Below are 22,231 nucleotides of genomic sequence, written 5' to 3'. Positions count from 1 at the left end.
TGCAACCATGCAAATTGTCATCTTTCCAATTATTTTAATATGTCTCAAAACAGTCTGTATAAATAAATAGAGTAATTTCTATTTTTTGATGTTAAACGAGTCAATAAATCAGAAATAAACAGTGTTAACACGTGAGCCTTTTCACAAGATGTTTTAGGGAGGAATTAGGTGTTTTTTGTACCTGACATTCAGAATAAAGTTCCAATATGTCTTGATATGACCTACTAAGCTGAATTAAGAGCATTTTTGACCATTTTATGTCATTAAATTGTGAAATTTTAAATCATGTGTTTTATGTTCAAACAAAATATTTAAAAATATATATATAATCTGTTAGATTAAAAAATAACTAATTTCATTTGTCTTTATTATTATTCTTTGTTTTTCATCTATTTTGTTCCGATCACAGTAGCTGCAACTTTGTAGATTTGTAGCTGCATGCATTTTCCTTTAAGCAGACAAGCCCACCCGCTAATGCTGCTCTTTGTAAAACATCAGTCAAGTCTTTTGTATGACTCTGCTCCACTGTGAAGGAAAAAATGTTTTAACTTTTTTCCACATGAGCTGTTTCAGTCTTGATTCATCCTTTGTAACTGTGGATTTATAGTCCAGAATAATTCAAATACCAGCAGAGGTCTGTGACTTTGTGATTCTTGTGTGCTTTTTTCTACAGTTTTATGAGAGAATATCATTCTATGCATGAACAGACTGAGTTTTCCCCTTTTTTCTTCTGCACTGTTTAACAGGCTTCCCGAGCACAGATTCTAGACAAAGCCACAGAGTACATCCAGTTCATGAGGAGGAAAAATCACACCCACCAGCAAGACATTGATGATTTAAAAAAGCAGAATGCTCTTTTGGAGCAGCAGGGTAGGTTTACACAGTTTAAAATTAAGAATTTTGTTTACATTCTCAAGTTTTTAATTGCTAAACAGTTTTTTTATGTGTGTTGTCCTCAGTGCGTGCACTGGAGAAAGCCAAGGGGAACGCTCAGCTCCAGTCCAACCACTCTTCTGACAGTAGCTTGTACACAAATCGCAAAGGCAGCGCCGTGTCCGCCTTCGACGGCGGGTCCGACTCCAGCTCCGAATCCGAACCAGAAGAGCCACCCACCAGGAAGAAGCTGCGCGCAGAGCCCAGCTAGACCCGGCTGACCCGCTTCCCCTCCCTCCAGCCCCCCCTGACCTCTAGATGGACTCTTCACCCACCAGCGCCTGCTCCTCTTCCCCGTTTGCACTCGCTCCTGCCTTCTTATGCTAGACCAGGGGACAGGGTGCCGACTGTGTTAGAGAGGTGCTATTACTGTATGTATAAAAACGCTTCGGCCCTCCTGTATCCTTCTGGCAAGCATCCTGTCACTCCTACTGTAGCCCAGCAACAAATCTAAAAACCCAACTTTAGGCAGCTCTGTAGTTGAAGTACTTGATCCTGTTTTTAACGTAACAAGCATCCACAGTCACATGAATGATGACGTGAGTTTTCAGTAAATTTAAGAAAAATATATATAAAGATCTATTTGTTTTGGTTGTTTTGGACAAAACTTTCAATCTACTGAACTTTTCCACTTTTGATGCGATCATAATTCGGCTTTTACGTTTGAAATGTCCAAACTTTTTCAAAGGAGAATGTAAAGTTTCTTTTGGGGAAAAAATGGGTCTGCAGGACTCTGCATTTTTCTATTTCAATGGCTTATGTCTTTTTGTCTTTGAACTGTTTGTGCGGTCAAATAAATTCCTCTATTTATAGTGATGCGCCAAAATCAAATTCTTACCCATATAGTATATTTATATGTCTGATCTCCTTTGTGCTTGGCTTAAAAGCAGGCGAACCTCATGTTTTAGAAGATATTCCACAGGTAGAATATTTATTTCCCTCTATTTTTAATGTGGTTTGAGAAAAATAAATCCTGTATTTGATACTGAATGTTGCTAAATGCAGTTAAAGGGCAGTGATTTTTTTTTAATGATATATATAAATATATATATATATGTTCAATTCAGTATGTAGTATATAGCACTGTATACTCCTGTATACTAAATCGTGTCTGTTTAAAAAAATCCCCTTGGAATTTTCACCTCAGCTGGAAAATATTTTTTTTTCTTCCAAAAAAATTAGTATGTATGTAATCAATATTTGTTTGTTCCATTCCATGGAAATTACAGGTATGTTGTACATACTGCCAACGGGTGTCTTGCAAGTTAAGGCATACCTTTATTATAGTACTGTAAATAAAAATATTTTATCCTTTTTGGATGCACTTCTGACTAAGTGTGATTATTAAAAAAATAGAAATATATTTATTAATTAAATAATCAAATCTACTACCGATATTTTATATTTTTATTTCGTTTTACAAGTTTAGCTTTTAATTTGAAAATAACCGTACCTGAGAAGTTATAGCAACTGGTGACGTCACCCATTATTTAAATATGATTAGAATACGCGACGACACTCCCGCCGCAGGAATGAAGCCAGTCCAAGGATGTTGCGTTCAATGACTAAGCGAAATTATGACTTCCACTTTAAAATCATTCTAAAATATGCTTCAATTAAAGCAACCCGTTTATAAAAAGACTTAAGAAAATAAGAAGTGATGAAAATATTGTGTGCATATTTATTAAAACTAATTTTATGTTCAATTTGTCCTCGCTACGCCGCCTTGAAAAAAAAATCCGATAACACGTGAACGCACCATTATCCCAGACATCATCCAGAAAGTGGAAGGAGCCGTCATGTTTTTACACACGTTTGTTTTAAACCATGGCTAAACAATACGATATATTGTTCAGACTGCTGCTTCTCGGAGACTCCGGGGTCGGGAAGACCTGCATGCTGCGGAGGTTTGCCGAAGGAGAATTCGATCCTTCACACATTTCAACCATCGGTAAGAAGTCATCCAACAAGTTTGATGTGTTCGTGTTGTTCCTGAATTGAGCAGCATGTGTCAGCTGCTGGACAAACTCCCCAACTCCACAGGGATCGGAACCAGAAAAAACATTCAAAATAATAAATGATAAGGAATTAATAAAGTTTTATGGTAGGATGGGACTATATCTTGTTTTTGCAAAATTTTCTTAGAGTTCTGCAATGGAATATGTACATCACTTCTAATCAAACACTATTAAAAGGAGCTTAACTTCAGGGGGAAAAAAATAAAACAACTTTAGGAATTTCAGAACAAAGCAGTGACCACAAGGAATGCAATAATCCCTTTTTGGTGCAAATAATCCCCAGAGTTCATCTTGATGGTTGAGGACATTTGTACGCGGCTTCTTAACTGTTTCAGGGGCATTTCTCAGCAAATAAATGCTTTTAAATATCTGGAATAGAGCTTTATGAGGAAATGTTTATGGTAAATGATTTAAGAACTCCTTAAAATGACAGAAATGTCTGCATTGGAGGACAGGAATGAGCTTTTACACACTTCCACTCCCAAACATGATTTGTATTGAGAGATTTCATTCATAGAAACTGAAAATGGTGAGTTGATATTTTAATTTATTATTTGCATCACTTCAGTGTCAAAAAGATCTCTACATAATACATAATAGTGCAAACTGGTGCTTTTCAAAAGAAGTGTGCATTCACTCAACTAGATAAAAAACGATTTTTGCTTAAAGATTCTCTGCTTTTCTGTTTTGAAATAACATCCAGAGAGACTGTATTCTCAGTCAACCATAAAAACATCTATTTTAAGCATAAGAAACATGTTAAACATCAAGTTATTTAATGTCATGGCATCTCTAAGAGTCCAGAAAAATGCTCTTCTTTGTGTAGTTCTATGAACTTCCTTGTACTGTTACCAGGCAGGAAATATCTGCCACACTGTGATTTACAGTAGATACAATACCACCTTAAAAATGTGATAGTGTTTCCTTTTTTATCTGCTTCTTTGGTTTTCTTTGCAGGAGTTGATTTCAAGATGAAAACCTTAGAGATAGATGGCATCAGGGTGCGGGTGCAGATCTGGTGCGTGCAGCGGTGCTTCATTATCATTAGGTCTGTTCCCTTCAACGCTTCCTGATTGTCGGGTTGGCTTTTCTGTGCAGGGATACAGCGGGTCAGGAGCGCTATCAGACCATTACCAAACAGTATTACAGGCGGGCACAGGTACGAACAGCAGCAAGAAATGTTCTAATCCTCTTTTCGCCCCTTTAACTGTGACCGGCCCTCTTGTGCAGGGGATCATATTTGTGTACGACATCACGGACGAGCCATCCTTTCAGCACATAGGGAAATGGGCCAGCGATGTGGATGAAGTAAGGGATCCATTGCTATGCTGTTGTTTGTTTCTCTGCCGACTGAACTTTGGGCTCAGTTGAGAGATGCTTTCTGTCTCATACTTGTAGTACGCTCCTGATAAGGTGCAGACGATCCTGGTTGGAAACAAAGCAGATAATGAGCCCAAGAGACGGGTAACGAAGGCTCAAGGAAGCAAGGTTTGATTTAAGTTTCTTTGATCCCAAATCTTTTGGGAAAGTTGATAACTATGAAGACCCATTCCAATCCTCCTTTGAGACAATGCAAAAGCGTTCCCAGAGGTCTCTTAACTATGATGATGCCATTTTTTTTTTTTTTTTGCCCAAATCTGTATTATTTAGTGCTGCTACAAACAATTATTTTAATAGTCGACTAATCACCAATTATTTTTTCCAATTAGTTAACTAATTGGGTCATGTCCAAAGTAGATGTAAAGCACACATCTTAACTATCATTAGCTTTAAACTAACTAACAATAAAGACAATTAAGATGATAGTTTATTAAACTTAGAATGAATTGTGCAGCCTCTGCCCTTCATTAGTTTCTGGCGTCAAAACAAGATTAAATAAAAAGAAGTTGGCATTTGAAACGAGGAACTATTTTTTACAAAAGTTAAAGTTTTGGCCTCACTGACTTAAATATGAAAAAAAGTGTGTTTTTTGGTGAACGCTCACAACTTTGTTGAATTTTAATACTCTCTGACTCCATATAATATAAAGTAACAACTAACTGACTATTGAATTAATCAACTATTTTGATAATCGAATAGTCGGCGATCAGTTGCTGATTAGTTGACTTATTGTAGCAGCCCTTGAGTAATTTACTTGGACATAGTTTCTGCAGAGCGGCAGGAGCCACTTCCCATTACCCATCTGTCTACACGCTCCCTTACTAGCTTGACTCTCCCAACTTAAAATTAACAATGCAACAAAAATGGCGAGCAATATTGGTGCCATTCAGCCATATAGTTTTGATCCAGATTCCAGTTTAGATGAAGAAAACGAAGACGTACATGGATCTATTTGTCTACAAGTGGATGCATCAAAATGGAGAGAAGTAGGGAGCATACCTACGTTCCATGTCACAAATATGATGTTTTTCAAACTGCCTTTTTAGTCCTCTTCTGATTCACAATGATTTCAATAAAGAAATGCCACAAGAACAGATTAAAAACACCAAAAACATAATTTACATTGAAGTGGGTCTAAAAAAAAAAAGCAGAAAATTGGAATTACGTGGATTGTTTTTTCTAAAAACGTAACTTCTTCTCTTTAATTGGCAAGTTTGGCACAAACTAATTCTATGCAGTTAATATCCTCCATTTTTTCCTTTTTTCTAGCTCGCTGAGGCTTATGGGATGGAGTTCTTTGAGACGAGTGCATCCACAAGCAGAAACATCAAGGAGGTAGTTCACGGTAGAAAGGTGTGGTAGGAAATGTTTATCTTTTATCTAACCTGGTTTTTTGTCCTCTCTCTAGTCATTCACACGTGTGACAGAACTGGTGTTACAAGCTTACAAGAACGATGTGGATCATTTGTTGGGGTCGCTGGATGACTATCTGGACAGAGCTGCTCTGCAAGACGAGAAAGATAGTCAAGATGCTTCGAGGACCTGCGCCTGTTGAAACTAAAGAGCGGTCAGCCTGGTGTAAACCTCCCATATTTGCCTTTTTTATGAAGACCTGTCCCATAGGAGGATTCAGAAGTGCTTTCATTTCCTGGAATGATTTTAAATCCAGTTAGCAACACCTGCCAGCAGAGGGCGACATTTTCAATCAGCACAACTGAATTTTGCACTTAGAATTTTGCACATATTCACTTTTTTTTTTCTTAAAATGCATATTTGCAACACATATCCACAACAACACATGATTTTCTCTATGGTTATTTTCTCTTTTCATGATTTAAAGATTATCCTTATTTCATTAAAGGGTGCATCAGTGTGACAGTGAGAGATGACAACAGCTTCGCCGTTGGCTGGGTTGAATTATTTAGACCCGGAAACTTAAACCAAACATGGGGGAATTTAATTTATTTACATGCTCACCTAAAGTGCCATGCCGAGTGATCTTCATGCATACAGTAACCTCATTGTCGCTGTTTGCTGTGTTAAAAGTGTGCTGCTTTTAGAAATATAATGTGTTTAGGATTTTCTCAGGTTTCCCAGATGATTTATTAGTGAAATTTAAGCAAAAGATAAATAATTTACAAGCAAATAAGTCAGTCATTATATTAGGATCTAGGGTGTAGGGTGAGGTATTATGTGCTTCATTCAATAGAATTATTTATTTTTCATCCCGTACTGTGACACACAGGTGATCACTTACATTTTTTATGTTGGGAAAGCTGATACATGTCATAGAGATGCCTGAATGACAACTTCTGTTTTTTTTTTATATATATTTATTATAAATGAATTTAATAAAGACTGTACTCATAGTGGTTTTTAAATTAATGGAAGATGCAAATTGATGATGAAAAAAGGCTCATGGAGAAATAAAACATGGGCTTGGCTGGTGGTACCTTCAGTTGCTTTATTGTGAGGAGTATAGTGTGTCAGCTGGAGATCAGTTTACTGCAGTGCTATTCGATACTTGTGAAAAAGGAACTTTCTGCTCCTCTCTGAGGTGGGTAAGTTGTGGTCAGGTACGGTCGCACGTCGAAATACCCTTCAACCTCCAGTGTAGCGAGGCATCAGAGCCAGGATGACGTTCATCGCCAAGACTTTTTACGACCTGAGGGCCACCTCGCTGGAGGGAGACGTGGTGGACTTCAACGTGTTTAGGGGTCGGGTGGTTCTGATTGAGAACGTGGCCTCACTTTGAGGCACCACCACCCGGGACTTCAATGAGCTCAGCCAGCTGCAGAGCAAGTACCCCCATCGCCTGGTGGTCCTGGGTTTTCCCTGTAACCAGTTTGGATATCAGGTGAGGTAAGACACACACACGTACCCAGGGCAGCTGGGTCTTAAAATATTGGTTAATTATTCATGTCAACACAATGCAATGTAAATGTTTTTATTTATTTATTGCATTCTAGCATTATTTTTTTTCCCCTCTGGTAAACACATGATCACCTCCTGTCTCATATATTTTTATTTATTCTGATTTTATTTTGTAAAATTTGTAAAAATCCACATTGTAATGATATTGAAATAACAAATCTAAAATTCAGGAATTTTGCCTACATTTATTTTCTCCTGGAAATGTTTATTAAACGACAGAGCCCCTAAAGGGACATCTGGAAAAATTCTTGGTAAAAAAAACAAACGAAACAAAACAGCTACTATCTGGTGTGCATCAATTAGTATCTGGTGCGCACTAGATGCTAAGTAATGAGCACCAGATACAAACTGATTCGCACCAGATGCTAACTGATGCATACCAGATAGTAACAGGTAACTGGTGCGCATCAATTAGTATCTGGTGCACACCAGATACTAAATGATGCACACCAGATGCTAACAGATGCACAGCATATAGGAACTGGTAACTGGTGCGCATCAATTAGTATCTGGTGTGCACCAGATACTAAGTGATGCGCACCAGGTACTAACTGGCGCACACCAGATAGCAACTGTTAATTTTACTTAGATTTTTTTCTCCCAATGACCCTTTAGGGACTCCATAATAATCTAGTTTTTTCAACATTTTTATTTAGACAAAGGGAAATAATAACTTTTGCACAAAAAAGAAGGAAAAAAAACATTGTAAGCTGATTCCACCTTGTAGTAGAGAATGTATTATAACCTTGAGTTTTTATTATGACCTCTAAAATATTTGCAGTCTGTTTTTACCAGTCCTCTTTCTTTTTGAAGGAGAACTGCACCAATGCTGAGATCCTGAACTCACTGCAACATGTCAGACCAGGCGGCGGCTTTAAGCCCAACTTCACTATATTCGAGAAGTGTGACGTCAACGGAACAAACACGCATCCAGTCTTTGCATATCTGAAACATAAACTCCCTTACCCCGACGACGACCCCAGCTCACTAATGCAGGATCCCAAATTTCTTGTTTGGAGTCCAGTCAACCGCACGGATGTAGCTTGGAACTTTGAGAAGTTTCTCATTGCCCCTGAGGGGGAGCCTTTCAAAAGATACAGCAGAAATTTCCCCACCATTGATATGGAGCCTGACATTCAACGATTGTTGAGGTTAACTAAGGCATAAAAATAATCTATTTCTGTCCATTTAAGCATTTCCTTCTCTGTTTAAGCCTTAATAAATGATGATGGTATTCTAAAAAGTTCAGGGAATATCATTTGAAGTCTTATAAGTGCTTAGCATGATGGATAAATTAAAAAAAATATATAGACAAAGAAGAACAAATACTTCCTTTAAAAGAATACATTTGAATGTTTAATTATGCATTCCTCTTCTGCTTAACGTTCTGTGCAAGTAATGCCAGCAGATGGTGCTGCTTAATTGTATTTAGTCATACAGGTTTGCATGAATAGAGATGAAATAAAAGCTATGAAAAGTTGCATCTCGTTTGTTTTTTCCATACACACTCATACAGAAGCATGTCCTTTTTTGGTTTAAGTTTGAAAACATTTGCAGTAGAAGGTGGGGAGTAATGTGGCGTGAAATGAAATGCAGCAGGCAAAAACATGCAATAGTTTTAAACGCACTTAACTTTTCGTTCCCTGAGGTCATCTTTCCCCTCTTAGTCACCAGACTGCTTTTTTTCCCATGTTAAACATGCTGATACCAGTTGTCTGTGCAGCTACAGACATGCTTTTTCTGCCACAGTGCTGCCTAAAAACAAATCTCAAATTTTGCATTGAGGAAAGCAGCAGTGCTATCCTTGTGGGATAAGCTCCCATCCAGCTTTACTCTCATACCAACAGAAGGCTTTGTTTGCAGGGTGCGCAGATTAAAACTGGATTTTCTGCACCTCCTCTCACATCCACATCAGCTCATGATGCCAGAGGCAAAGGCAGCACTGGCGAAGCTGTGTGCTGATGTCTGTCACAGCTTGCTATAGACACTTTGCAGCTCTTATTTCTTTACAAGATGTTAAATTTGAACTGTGTTTTTGTGACATGCAAAGAATTGCAATTCATTGTGTTTCTTAAGCCCTGCCAGTCAGTCTTGAACTGTTAGGGAAGCAGCAAATGTTGGTAACAATGAGCATTGCCTTCTACCTCACAGTTTGCAGAAAAATAGCAAAGATCCTGTGTGGCTTGAAAGATGGATTGCTGAATTTAAAGTTTTTAACGTTTCAAATCTTGAGAATTTTAAAGAGCAAGCACATTTATTAGAAAAGAGCCTTGCTGATCGCTTGAATTCTGAAAAAAAGAAAAATACATTTGTATTTTGGGCAAAACTTCTACTTTGTGTGCACAAAGTGGTATTTATTGTGCAAAAATTAGTATTTTGTGCACACATATTAGTATTGTGAGCCCACAAATTAAATTTTTTTTGGCCTACAATTTAGTATTTTGTGTGAACAATTACTATTTAAGTATTTTTTCCCCATAAATTAGCGCTTTGTACATACATATTGATATGTATTGGGAACAAATTAGTATTTTGCGCACAAAAGTTAGCATTATGTAAGCACAAATTAGTGTTTTTGCTATCTTCAATTTGTACTACTAATTCGATCCTTCAAAATACTAATTTGAGTGCACACATTTACTAATCTAAAATAAGAACATTTAATGGAACAGTTTATATTATTGTTTCAATCTCATATCCAGGCTTCTTAAATGTTAAATGAAGAAAGTCAAATTAGGCTTGATACATGAAGACTTTTTATTTATTTTTTAATAGATTTATCGATTTTAAATCTGTTTTTTTTTTAAAGCGGAGTGAGACCTCTCTCTTCCACGTCTTTACACCGCAGCTACAGGTGAGCCCTGTTGCTATGGCAACGTTTGCTTTCCCCCTCCTCTTCTTTTCTCGCGAGACTTTAGGGCAGAGGGGAGGCTGCCTGGATGATCTCATCCCTTCAGCAGCTGCATACCGCAGCGAGGCAAACCCGTAACTTTCTATGAAACTTCCAAGTAGCTTTTGGGAGGGAGACGCCGGGCCATTTCCAGTCTGCTCCCGCGGGAACACGCATCACGCGACGGCACGGAAAGGCTCTGCCTGGCCGCGTTTTGGACTAAAAGTAGCTGGTTGCGGAGGGGGGGAAACAACACGGGAATCCGCGCGGAGTGACATCCAAAAGGAGAAAAGGTGAGTCGGGAACGTGGGGACTGGTCATGTGGAGGGTCAATATTCCTCTACGCCATCAATTTAATCTCTATTTTCTAGCATGACTGAGCATTTTAAAGACATTTATATAGCTTCTCTGTCACATTTTGTGAAACTAATGGTTAACGACGAAGAGGTGCAATTCGACTTCCATGTTGACAAAATACCCGCTTTGCGTCTGTTATGTCGATATAAGGTTAGCAGCTAGTACTTTTTTTAACCAATTCTGGATAAAACTTATGTTACATAAATAGTTGTTATCTCCAAAAAAATCCCACGTTTTGCGTGACTTCACCCGTGTTGGTGCCACTCGGGAACGTCACCGAGTCATTTCCGTTAAGCACACCTGGCTGACCCGAAGGTGTTTCCGGTCTGACTTAAAAGCTATAAGAAGAACCTCTCTAAATAAAAAAAAAATATTACTGAGTAGTGTCAATAATATTGAATAAGCAGTAACTGTAATATAAAATATATAATCTTAAATGTTGTACCTGTGACGTTTTTCACCATCTTGGCATCAATCAGGTGAAAAAAGGGAACCCTTGATCTGTGGCTTTAGGGCAGGATCAGGGATTTTTAGCATTCTTTTGAGGCTTAGTTGGTTGATCCCTTTTCCTTAAACTTCTTTGGGTTTTCTTATATTAAATAAATCTGAGGACTTTAATGTTCAAATTGCTTGAAAAATGACAAAAGACCAGAAAACTGAACATAAAAAAGCAATATTTGAGTGTAGAAACCAACTTAGGACCTTTAGGGGGTAAACAAACAAACAAGCAAACATTCCCATTGGCATACCAACTGATTTATTATCCAAGCAGCTTTTTTTAAACTTTTATTTTCTGCTTCACACCGCTCACACAGCAATTGCCAGTGTATTCACAGAAGGATGCTTCCTGTAGCTAAGTTAGCCTCGTGTTTCCATTGTCTCTGGTGGATCGGCTCATGGGGAGTTGCTTGAGCAAAGATGAAAGGGAATAACAAGCGTTGTTTTGGGCTGCTTTTATAATTTGACACTCTGGAATGTGTGGGCCTGCGTTCGCTGAACCCACTGTTTACACTTCCTAATGAATAATGGGATTATTTCATGTGTTGGTGCTAGAATTTGTTGGTTTTTCTGTTATTTACTTGTTGTAGGGACGCTTACTCCGCCTCCCTTTCACTTACACAGTCACTGCAGTTTAACGAAATTCTAATTTCCTCATTTACCAAAAAAGAGGTGTCATTTATCCAATGTTTCTTTGAATTGAGGAAAAAAGGGGAAGCTGGGATAGTGATGCATCGGCCTTATATTAGTCAGCTTGCAGTCAGAGGTCAAATGATTTGATGATCATGTGGCCTTTGGTGGGTGTTTTTCGGAGGCACTGGTGACTGAGCTGGCGGAGTTTGACTGTAATTAGGTGTGACTATGGGTCTGTGTTTCCTGCTTTGCTAAACTGTTGGCATGCTCTCTCTTTGTCTGGGTCAGATCGGGTCTGATGCGCGCTGGCCGACTAAGGAAAAGCAAGAGGGCTCTGAGGCTACAATGGCGATGATGTAATCCCTCTTTCGGCTGCCCTGTCACAAAGTAAATACGTGCAAACAAAGGGTGAAAAAAATGCTCGTGCCGGTCACCCCACACTGGCCGCACAGTTTCGGGAACCTGGACCTTGCTAAAATTGCAGAGGAATTTGAAGCCTGTAATTATCTGTGTGGGAGTGTGTAGTGACACAGATTTGAACAAAAGAGCAGGTGCACAGGGTGGCTGTGGGTTCTAAACTGTCCATAACGGAAGGCTGAGTGACTATTTTTGTGGTAATTCACTTATATATATCTGTATAAAAGTCGTTTCTTGCTCTAGCCCCCAAAACCCCACAGCCGGACTGAAATCATCTCATCTTCCCCTCCTCCACTCCCATCAAATGTCAAGCAGGCTTAAAATAGTTTGATCCGGGACGGAGATCGAAAAGCAGAAAAGTATTAATTTTCTTGTAAAACCAGGAGGGAGGGAATGAAAAAGAAGTGTTTCATAATGAAACGTGGGCTCCCGACGATGATGAGGATGATGATGATGATGTGTTGCTCGAGGCTGTCTCTGCTGCCTCACAGTGATGACGTCCTCTGCATTGTCTCGACACGTCTGCCCGTTGCCTCACTGTCTCCATTTTTTTTCGGCCTGCACACTTTCTTCAGAAGGGATTACAGAACTCGGCTCACAGTGGAATCAAAACATCAGATCGAGTCCACACTCAGAACCCATGTGGGCAGCTTAACAAAAACGATTTCACTCTCACAACAAACTATAGGATTTTTCTATTTTGCAGACAGAAATCTGAGCAGCAGGTAATGAGTGATCTCTAAACACTTGTCAAATCATATAGGTGTGTTAAACCGGTCCTCATTCCTGTTTACAAATGTTGCCCCTGCTTTCAGGAGCTGCATTGCAAAGGTATGCGTAGTAAAGTTCTGACACCGTCTGATCCGACAGCAGTCTAAAATGAAAGCTTTGCTGTTTATTTTGCTGCGTGCTTTCTCCTACTGAAACCAGAAGAACCTCTGTTCGCGCCGCTCCACATTCCACATCCTTTGCTTTGGAAAGATGGAATCCATTTCCACCCTGTTCGTTCCTGCTCTGCTTTCATCTGAAGGGAAGAATGAGACCTCTGTGCGCCTTTTGCTCTCTGCGAGATCCAAGCAGCCCTAAAGTCAATACAAGTTTTTAGGTGGACTCTTAGCAATCACAGTTAAAGTGAGGACCCTATTTTTGTTACAGCAGCAGTTCATTGTCTAAAACAGTGAGGCCGTACTTTCCCCCCTCTTTTTTCCATGTTGATCCAGGTGCAAAGGGGCAGATAGAGTCGGCTCATAACAAACATGGCTGCAATCCCGGCCTTTCCTCTCCTGATGCCTGTTTCCTGTGTGTTTCATTGATGTATTCCTAGATACCCAGAAGAGGCCGAAGAGTAACCAAGCGCCACCTTAAAACGCTTTCCTTAAGTCTCTTGTAGTACTTGAATTGTGGCTCCGTGCATCTCAGTCGAGCTGGTGTTATCAGTGTCTTTGCTAGGAAGACGTGAGGTGGTGTTGTTGCCATGGCTGTGTTTATGTCACACTCGACTTGAATGCTGATTAGGAGGGAGTCCCTGTTTGCTGTCAGACAGGGGAAAGTTGTACCTTTAATGGAGGCTCAGCATTTCCATTTATTTTTGGAAAGCGCACGAAGCCTGATTTGAATGAGGGTTATTAAAGTGGTGTGGCGATTATTTGATTTAATTGATGAATCAATTTTCTATTCCTTCGATCTAACCAGATCGATCTGCCTGAGAGAATCTGTTGGATTTACCTTTACTATTATGTCGATTTGGATTGAGTTTTCTACTATAATGTGAAAACAACCATCACAGTGGACAACACAAGTGAGGTAGGCAAAAGATGATCAAGCAATAATTACAGTCTGTGTGGAATTTTGTATGTGACCATACTGTGTGATAGAATACTCTAATAATGTTTCGTTTGTATTATTTTGATGTGGAAAAACGACAGTAGGCGGAACTGTATGAAACTAAAATGTGAATGGATTTACCATTATTTCTTGTTTCCTCGTTTATTTTTATGTATAGTATTTAAATTATACTTGATTATCTTCCAAGAAATATAAGGAATCTAGGAAACTTCACCTGTACTGTCAATACCAGGTATTTATCTCAGAGTCATACTGGTTGTTTTTGTTCTCCAAAGATGTCATGGATCGATTTTAGGTCAGTGAATTGGATCATATCGGCAACCAGAAATTTTGATATTAATCGAGTCGTTGTTAAAACGAATTGTTACGCCCCTACTTTATTGGTATAAAGTCCAAGCAACGTTCAGTATGTACTGTCTTCATTTGTGGGCTGAAGGCTTGAACGTAATATTCAGTTTTTGCATTTAAAAGAAACAAAAAAGGTTTAAAAATATTCTCCTAAATCAGTCAAACTGTTGGCTAAAGACTGACAGAGTGCACATTCAGTCCCTGTCAGAGTGGATGCTGGGTACCCTTGAATCTTTTTTCCCTCCGTTTATCTCGAGCTCATCACAGCCTAAATGACTGTATGAAGTGCGGCCCGACTGTTTATAATTGGACTGGAAAGGCTCTCTGCTATGCATCAAGCGTGTGCCAAAATCAATAACTGAAGCATGTAACTTTGTTAGGTGGCTGTTGCAGTTGAACTTTGGAGTGCTCATAAAGATCTCCCAGGATTAAAGCGGTTGCATTTAGGAACGTCCCTCCCATTCTCTTAAATGGTGCTGATGAGCCTGTCCTTTTTAAGCTTTAGAGGACAGCGGTCCTCTCCCGGGACGTGTTGGATAATCCTCCGAGTTTTTCTGTCAAAACGATAATTATAGCCCCTCCCCTCATCGTCTTCTCCCTCTCTGCTACCTTGTTAAAACGCTTACCTGGCAAGAACCCTTTCTTATAACGTCTCCTAGCAAGCTCTAAGGTGCGCATACATCTTGTGCTCCAGGCATAGTTAATGTCGGGCGGCAGTAGAGGAGGTATTTGGCCAGCACGGGGGGGGATATTAATCAAGCTTTCACCTCAGCTGTGGCGGTCCAGGATGGCTGGCTGCATTTTCCTCCTAACTGCAAGGATCTCTCTGTTTCCTAGCAGCACTCTAATGCCCTCTGTCACATTGTAGTCAGTGGGGAATCCACACAGTGGAAGCGCATCCGTTCAGCCATCAGCGGAATTTAATGGGTTTATACCTTGATTGCAGTGTGGATATACTCATGAGCCAAGAAGCGGCTGATTGATATAAAGAAATATATGAAAACGAGCTTTAAGGAAGTCATTTCGAAGAGATTTGATTGTTTTATTTTGAAAATCCTCCATTGCCTGTGGTCACAGTGATGCTCCCCTGTTTGCTTAGCAGGATTGTGGTCTTTTCAAACTGTTTGATCAGCAGCCGCTCTTCCGGAGACATTACCACCCCGTAACACAGTGAAAGTGAAGAGCTTATGTACATGTCATGTCCCGAGCGTCTCATCCTGAAAATGCAGCCGTTTTTCGTCTTTATCTGGAATGTTTTCGTTCCATTTTCTGCCCGAGCTGTTCTCTGATCCCAGCAGTTTGCTTACATGTCTCTGCTTTAGCAGCAGATTTACTGCAGCTGGTGTTGTTATAATGCACTTTAAAAGACTTTGTCAAACTTGGCAAGGAAAAGGTGACAAATGAAAAAAGGTAATAAAAATTGCGGAAGCCCCTGCACAACAGTGTTTGGCATGCAGTGTAGCTTGTAAACATTTTTATTGTTTTCATTTCCACGGCAGTAGAAGCCAAGTTAAACTGAAGCATGACCCCTTTTGTCCTTTTTATGCAAATCTTTGTCCCACCAGTAACATTTTGGAAAGATTATTGAAAATCTTGTCTGATACCATACATTCTTGATATAATAGCACTACAGACTATTTAGGGCTGTCAACCTTGTGGTAAATTGTATTTTGTTATATTTGTCTTCCTAAAAAAACATCAAAGATGCTTAAAAATGTCATTCATAAACATGATTTCTATACCTTAACACACATTTTAAAACATTTACTGTGAAATATGCATTTTGTAATTTCACTTTGGTAGAAATTAAATGCTGAATAGAGTTTCAAAAGAAAATTTTTGTAGTTTTTACTTTGGGTTTATTTAGACATGAAAAGTTTGTTGGTCCGGATCGAGTCCTGAGCCAAGCATTTGGTATGTGTTCAGACTTCCTTCAACCGGACATTCCTGTTTTGAACTAAAGCTTGTAAACAAAACCATGTGACTAAAGATCTCTTCAGCCGTTGGCCAGGAATTACGAGGGCGTTGCAAAGCTACAAGAGAAAGAATGATGGAAGACCTAATCTTTGCGTCCTTGTCAAGATAATTCACGGATTCAAACTTTATAGTATGCTGACCAATTATGAACGTCTTTATCAACGTTAGGTACAATACTTTTTATTGCTACTGCGGCAGAAGCGTTCTGCAAGACACTATCTAAAGAAGGTGCGCTGATATGTGTTGATGACCTATGGGTTGATGGGAAAACAGTGTGAAGCAATGTGTTCAAAGTTGAGCCTGCATTCATCTGAAGAAACCAAGAGCAAACTGGAGCTCACTCCGAAACTAACTTTCTGGGCCTAAAAGCGGTTCCTGTTCTTTGTGTATTCAGACAAATAATTTTCGGGGAAATGAACTCACTTTAAGTGAACCACATGTATCCAGTCTGAACATAATCTTAAAGACCCATTCAGATGAAAATTGTTTTTCACATGTTCTTGTGTCATTTTTTTCCCTGAGGATGGAGTAAATATATTAAAAAAAATATTGTCAAAATTAAGTTTTTGAGTATCTCTCCCTTAAAATAATTGTAAATGAGGAGCAGATGAAAGAAAATTATCATTTGAAAAAGAACTCACTCAGCAACAGGGAGGGAAAGAGGAGGAGATTCTCTGCACCAGTAGTCCCGCCCACAACTCCGAGGCAAATTTCTAATAAACTACTGCTCTGCAGAAACTGTTCCAGAAAATGTCACATTTTTTTCCTTTTGACTATTGACTAAAAACTGCATATTAATATTTAAAAGAGCACTGGGAAAACTTTTCAAATAGATTAAAAAATGATTGGAGTGGGACTTTAAGACCTCAGAATATTCTGGATTAGAATTTCCCAGCTCTTCATATTAACACCAAAACCACACAAACAGAATACTTTTTAAGTATGTTGCCTACTTTTGTGGAAGGATCCAAAGATTCTTCTATTTGAAGTAGAAGAGTTAGCAAAACAAAAAAATCAGTGACACAAAGGAGAAAACACATTCCCAAAGGTTAAACTGATTTAACTTCATGAAATGTTGTGCAACAACTGGAGAGATCTGCACGATAGACGCCTCCGCCGCCGCCACAAAGATTACTGGTGCAATAAATCCTAATAACGCATTCAGCAGTTGCATCAAATGCAAAGCAGACAGATACACGTTAGAAACGAACTACTCCTTCTTCTGAATCAACTGCATCTCCTCCGTCATTTCTGGATTCTTCATCATCCGACCTTAAGAAAGACGGTGACTCAAACTGCGTGGATGAGTTACACATTTCAGATTATTACGTGGCTCCAGCTGGTTCGGGAACAGAACTACTGATGAGAAAGGAGAAATGTTTAATTTTTTTTGTTCAACACAAGCTGTTGATGAGAAAAAAATTGCCCAGTTTTTGTACTGAAATGGATGAAATTTCAACTGATACAGTTTCTGAAATAACACTCACTTATTTTGGATTTATCATTTCCTGACAGTATTGTTACAATAAATAGAGCTATAATTGAACATTTTTTAAATATTTGAACTCTTTTGGTTCCTTATTCCATTTTTCATTAAATAAACACAAGTGTTACAGTCTGGCCTAAACTTTATGGAAACAAATGATGGAATTTCAATCACTTTGAATGGATAATTATAATTTGAAATACATTCAAGCATAAATGGGTTAAACATGCTTGCTGTGAGGAACTATAAGTAACAACCGATGGAATAAAAGTGAAAGGACACAAATTAAATTTTAAATTTTCATCCATAAAAAGTGTTTCAGCCTCAGAGTTTATTCTGTTTTTCTGTCAGATGGTTTAATATCATTCAAATTAAAAAAAAAGAAATGCACTTATTTTAGCTGTTGTTGCATCCCTGTGTGCTTTGGCTCGCTGCTACCTGAGTAATGGATCAGGCACAGGATGTGAGGGGACATGTGAGCGGAGGACTTGCAAACATCGCAGGCATCTGTCATATTGACACATCGGCTGTGAGAATCTGTCAGGCGGCTGTCGATTGACCTTGCTGTTCGTACACGGTCGTTCCAGAAAAAAAAGTCATCGATGCTTTCTCCTCACTCATTACAAACGCACATTTAGCTTGCTGTACTTCTGCTCTGATGTAAATGTGTGTGGTTTTATGTAAAGTAAAATGCCATATAAAAAGTATATGGTTCCTTTAAACATATCAAAGAGCAAATATATAATTTAAATAACTGCACATAGAGGACACTAAAAAGCAAATTCTCCTTTTTGCTGATAAAATCCTTCTGACAGTGTTCTGTTTTGACTCTAAAAGTAGCAAAAACTGCTGTCCTGGTCCACATATCGGGTCTTTGATTTGTACTTGCTGCTGTCTGGAAGGCCCGCTTGCCAAAATGAAATGTTGGCATGATGCGTTTGTGCAAACCACAGTTATGTATGATCTCAACTCGTCTGAGGAAAAGAATCTGAAGACGAAGAGTTCTCCCTCTAGTCATTGTTTGCTCTCCAGCTTGTTGAAATGGCAAACACTCCTCTGTGTCTGGAGTTTTCAGGGTCTGTCTGAAACTGTGAAGTACCTGTTCCTTTCTCAGACACTGAACTACTGCGACTAAGGCAGACGTTTAGTTTGTAGAGATGTAAGATGGTAAAGATATTGCTCAAAGTGCATATTGCTCAAATAAGGTCCCACTCCAGTCACCTTTTGGGATTTTAATTCTTATTGTGTTGTTTTTAGTCAAAATTTAAATCTATGTTGTTTTCTTGGACATAGTTTCTAGAGAGAGGTAGGAGTTCATTTGAATTTTGTAGGACTGTTGATCTGAGGTAAGCCTTCCTCCACTTCTTGCTAGTGATCTACACACTCTCATGTTAGCTTACAGCCCCTCACACCCCCTAGCCTAACATTATCAGAGCAACCAAAATGTCAAGCAATGTTAAAGCAATCCAGCCGTACATTTTCGAGCCAGATGCCAGCTCAGACGAAGAAAACTAAGACGTACACGGTTATAGCCATCTACAAGTAGGTGCAATAGAATGGAGTGGAGCAGGGAGCTTGTGGCCTTCCAATTATAGGATCTATATCACACCTACTAGCTTTTTTAAATAACATTTTTTTTGTCTGCTCCTTCTTTATTTAATGATTTAAATAAAGAAATACTCGGAAATGCAATTTTAAGCCTGATTTTTGTTAGGATGGGTCCTCTTTCATGAGAAAATGCCACAAAAACACACAAAAAAACTAACTTTCATTAGAGGTGTATTCAGACTGGACACATTTGGTCCGCTTAAAGTTAACCAGAGTTGGTTACCCTTGATAATCTGGAACAAATCTTCCGTCTGAATAAACCTAACCAAACCCTGGTCTGGGACCAGGAACCGCTCTCGGACCCATCTTTCAAGGTGGTCTCGGTTAGTTTCCACATTGCTTCTCACACTGTTATCCTGACATAAACACTGATCATCCTACCTTCATAGCTGTCATCTAGCCAGTAAAATGCTTACAACCAGTAAAAGGTGTTGTACCTGACACGACACCGATGCAGATGTTCAAAATTGGTCGGCGAAATATAAAGTTTGAAGTGGTGAATTATCCCAAAGATTCCAAAGACAGGACTTTTTGAGTTGTTTTGTCCTGCCCTAAAAATTCCTGGCCAATGAGTGACGAGATCTTCAATCACATGGTTTTGTTTACAGGCTTTGTTCCGGAACAGGAAAGTCCCCTTGACACCAGTCTGAATACAGACCAAACGCAAGGTTCAGGACTGGATCCAAAACAAATCAAGTCGTCAAGGACCAGAACAAATTATTTTACCAGTCTGAATATGTTATTAAGAACAAAAACATTAAGATGAACATAACACTTTTAGTTTACAAAGTGATCCGAAGATGTTGGAGAACAGGGTTTCCAACATAACTCAACTTGCTTTTCACTCTAAACATCCTCTTTGTGCTAATTGAGCAAATTCTTGAGGAGAATTCCTGTTAGATAACAACCTTGTAGTGCAGTTTAATAGTATGTTTGTATAAATATGTCTGTCACAGAACCAAACATATCTGATCAACTGGCCTGGAGTCATAATTGATCAGTCCACAGCTCGTTCAGTGCTGGTCAGGCGCTGATCAATAAGTTTGTTTGCATAAAGGAAAGTGAATCTCAGTGGTTGTTTGAGAAACAGGTTATTTTTTCTTTTTTATTGGCATTGTTTCTGTGCAGAAAATAATTGCTATAATCGTGTGTTTCATTTTCCCTCGTGACATCCTTGTGCCGCAGGATTAAAAAGGCACAGATAGAATTTGACCAGCACTCACTGATGGGCACACACATCCATGCAACACTTGGTTTGCGTGACTGCGGAAATCACCAGAGGTGCAGAGGCACGTTTGATCACATACAGCGCCAGCCTTTGAACAAAAAAAATCTGCCACTATCTAATGGGCGTTTTGGTTTTCCTCTATGTTCCAACTGGACTCCACATCTCTGGTGGTGCTGCTAACGAAGACGTGACATTGATCCTGTGGAGCAGTCAGAATCAATCTGTGCATGTTGGGTACATAAGACATGCCAGCTTTACTGAGAGCTTAATTTGTTTTGCTCTGGAGTGTCTGTGATCTGAGAATCAAGTAATAGTAGGGTTGGAAGTGCTATTTTTTTTAACCCCCTCCAAGGCTTATTCCCTTCCCCCCATCTTCTGGCACGTGGGGAGGCTGAATTATAGACAGCAAGCACACAGTCTATTCATTCAAGCCTCCCTTTTTACATCCACACTGTTAATTATTCTGCATGCACTTTCTTGTCCTTCTATTTTCATCTTAAACAGATGGAAACTGACTAATCCTAGCACTTAGCACTGAAAAAAATAAATTAAAACAAATGTCTACACCAAGATAAGCATGTTTTATTTGTTTAAAATAAGCGCATTAGATGGTGTAAAGATAATTAGAACTATTTTAAGGAAGCATCTTTTTGCCTGTAATGTCTTTTGAATTTTATGCTTGGCTATAATTGATAAATAGTAAATAGAAAACAAGAAATCTCCAAGAGTTGGGTTAGTTTTGAAAAGAAAAACTTTCTCTTTTAGATCTTTTTCTGTAGAAATACCTGATTTTGCTGCTAATAAAAGCTAAAAAATACTATAATAAGCAGAAATTATTGTCATTTTTTTTAAATATATTTTGAACATTTTCAACAGTAATTGTTCAAAGTATATTTCCCTGGCATAAAGCCCCAGTAACTTTTTTATGTCTGAATATTTTATATTTATTTACATTGAAAAACTTCTAAATACCTCACAGGAACATAAACATAAAGCTATACAAAGTTTATATTGTTTTTATATTGTTGTCCCCTCAAATGGTTAATGTTATTTTGTTGTCAGCTACTGAAATAGTGACAGAATCGTCTATAGCTGCTTAGTGGGTGTTGGAGTTGTTTCAGACTGAATGGACTTTAAACTGCAATATCAATTATTAACAACCTGCAAACAGTCTCAGGCATTAAGTTATTTCTTTATAGTGCCAGATATACACTCTGCTTTTTATTTTGATCACAACATCAGACTCTGACCTTTTTCATTTCAAACATTTTCCAGAGAAGCAGGAAGTGGTCAGAAGTAACTCTGTAATCCTCCTGTGGCAATGCAGGTGGATATCGTGAAGGGTTTATCTCAGAGACCCCCACACATTCTGGGAAAACAACGTGGCCTGTGTTTAAAGCCATACCCTTTTTGAAAATATCCAAACTGCTGGGGGAAAAAAATGAGTTTTAGTTTTGTGCGTTAGAAAGCAGCTGTGTTGACCCGTGAGGTACATTCTTGTCCCAGCATATCTGTGGAGGGAGGGGGGCTTTTTGAGAGCTCTGTGATTGACTGCTAACTGAAAAAACCCTAATGTGATTCGTCTTTGCACTTCCTGCAGTTACCAACCCGCCAGAAAACTGAACATTCAATACTTAAAAAAAAAAACATTTTAACAATAATATGCCCCATCTATCCCT

The 22,231-nt window shown here is 38.8% G+C and overlaps 4 protein-coding genes across 5 annotated transcripts in view; all 4 read left to right on the top strand.

Moving 5' to 3' along the window:
* The window catches only part of LOC112157417 (protein max), a 5,593-nt gene extending 3,336 nt beyond the window's left edge, over positions 1-2,257 (top strand). Inside the window, exons 3-4 of the mRNA XM_024290162.2 lie at positions 747-870; positions 960-2,257. Of these exons, the coding sequence (XP_024145930.1) occupies positions 747-870; positions 960-1,144 (309 nt within the window). The 3' untranslated portion in view covers positions 1,145-2,257. The remainder of the gene's footprint in view (positions 1-746; positions 871-959) is intronic.
* A 378-nt stretch (positions 2,258-2,635) lies between these two features.
* LOC112150147 (ras-related protein Rab-15) lies at positions 2,636-6,783 on the top strand. The gene is made up of 7 exons (XM_024278174.2): positions 2,636-2,884; positions 3,909-3,969; positions 4,050-4,110; positions 4,182-4,259; positions 4,350-4,439; positions 5,601-5,666; positions 5,740-6,783. The coding sequence occupies exons 1-7, from the start codon at positions 2,761-2,763 to the stop codon at positions 5,884-5,886; spliced, it is 627 nt and encodes a 208-aa protein (XP_024133942.1). The 5' UTR covers positions 2,636-2,760; the 3' UTR covers positions 5,887-6,783.
* A 152-nt stretch (positions 6,784-6,935) lies between these two features.
* gpx2 (glutathione peroxidase 2) lies at positions 6,936-8,745 on the top strand. The gene is made up of 2 exons (XM_024278184.2): positions 6,936-7,188; positions 8,079-8,745. Exons 1-2 carry the CDS (start codon positions 6,967-6,969, stop codon positions 8,430-8,432), a joined length of 576 nt encoding a protein of 191 aa, XP_024133952.1. The 5' UTR covers positions 6,936-6,966; the 3' UTR covers positions 8,433-8,745.
* A 1,128-nt stretch (positions 8,746-9,873) lies between these two features.
* LOC112144283 (signal-induced proliferation-associated 1-like protein 1) overlaps positions 9,874-22,231 on the top strand; it is a 38,800-nt gene continuing 26,442 nt past the window's right edge. For both annotated transcript variants that reach the window (XM_024268775.2, XM_024268766.2), the window contains exon 1: positions 9,874-10,448. The gene's annotated coding sequence lies outside the window, so the exon portion shown is untranslated. The remainder of the gene's footprint in view (positions 10,449-22,231) is intronic.

This window comes from Oryzias melastigma, linkage group LG22, assembly GCF_002922805.2.
Source record: "Oryzias melastigma strain HK-1 linkage group LG22, ASM292280v2, whole genome shotgun sequence".
Lineage (NCBI taxonomy): Eukaryota > Metazoa > Chordata > Actinopteri > Beloniformes > Adrianichthyidae > Oryzias > Oryzias melastigma.
The sequence above is the reverse complement of the archived record's forward strand: the minus strand, read 5'-3'. Positions and strand labels throughout refer to the sequence as shown.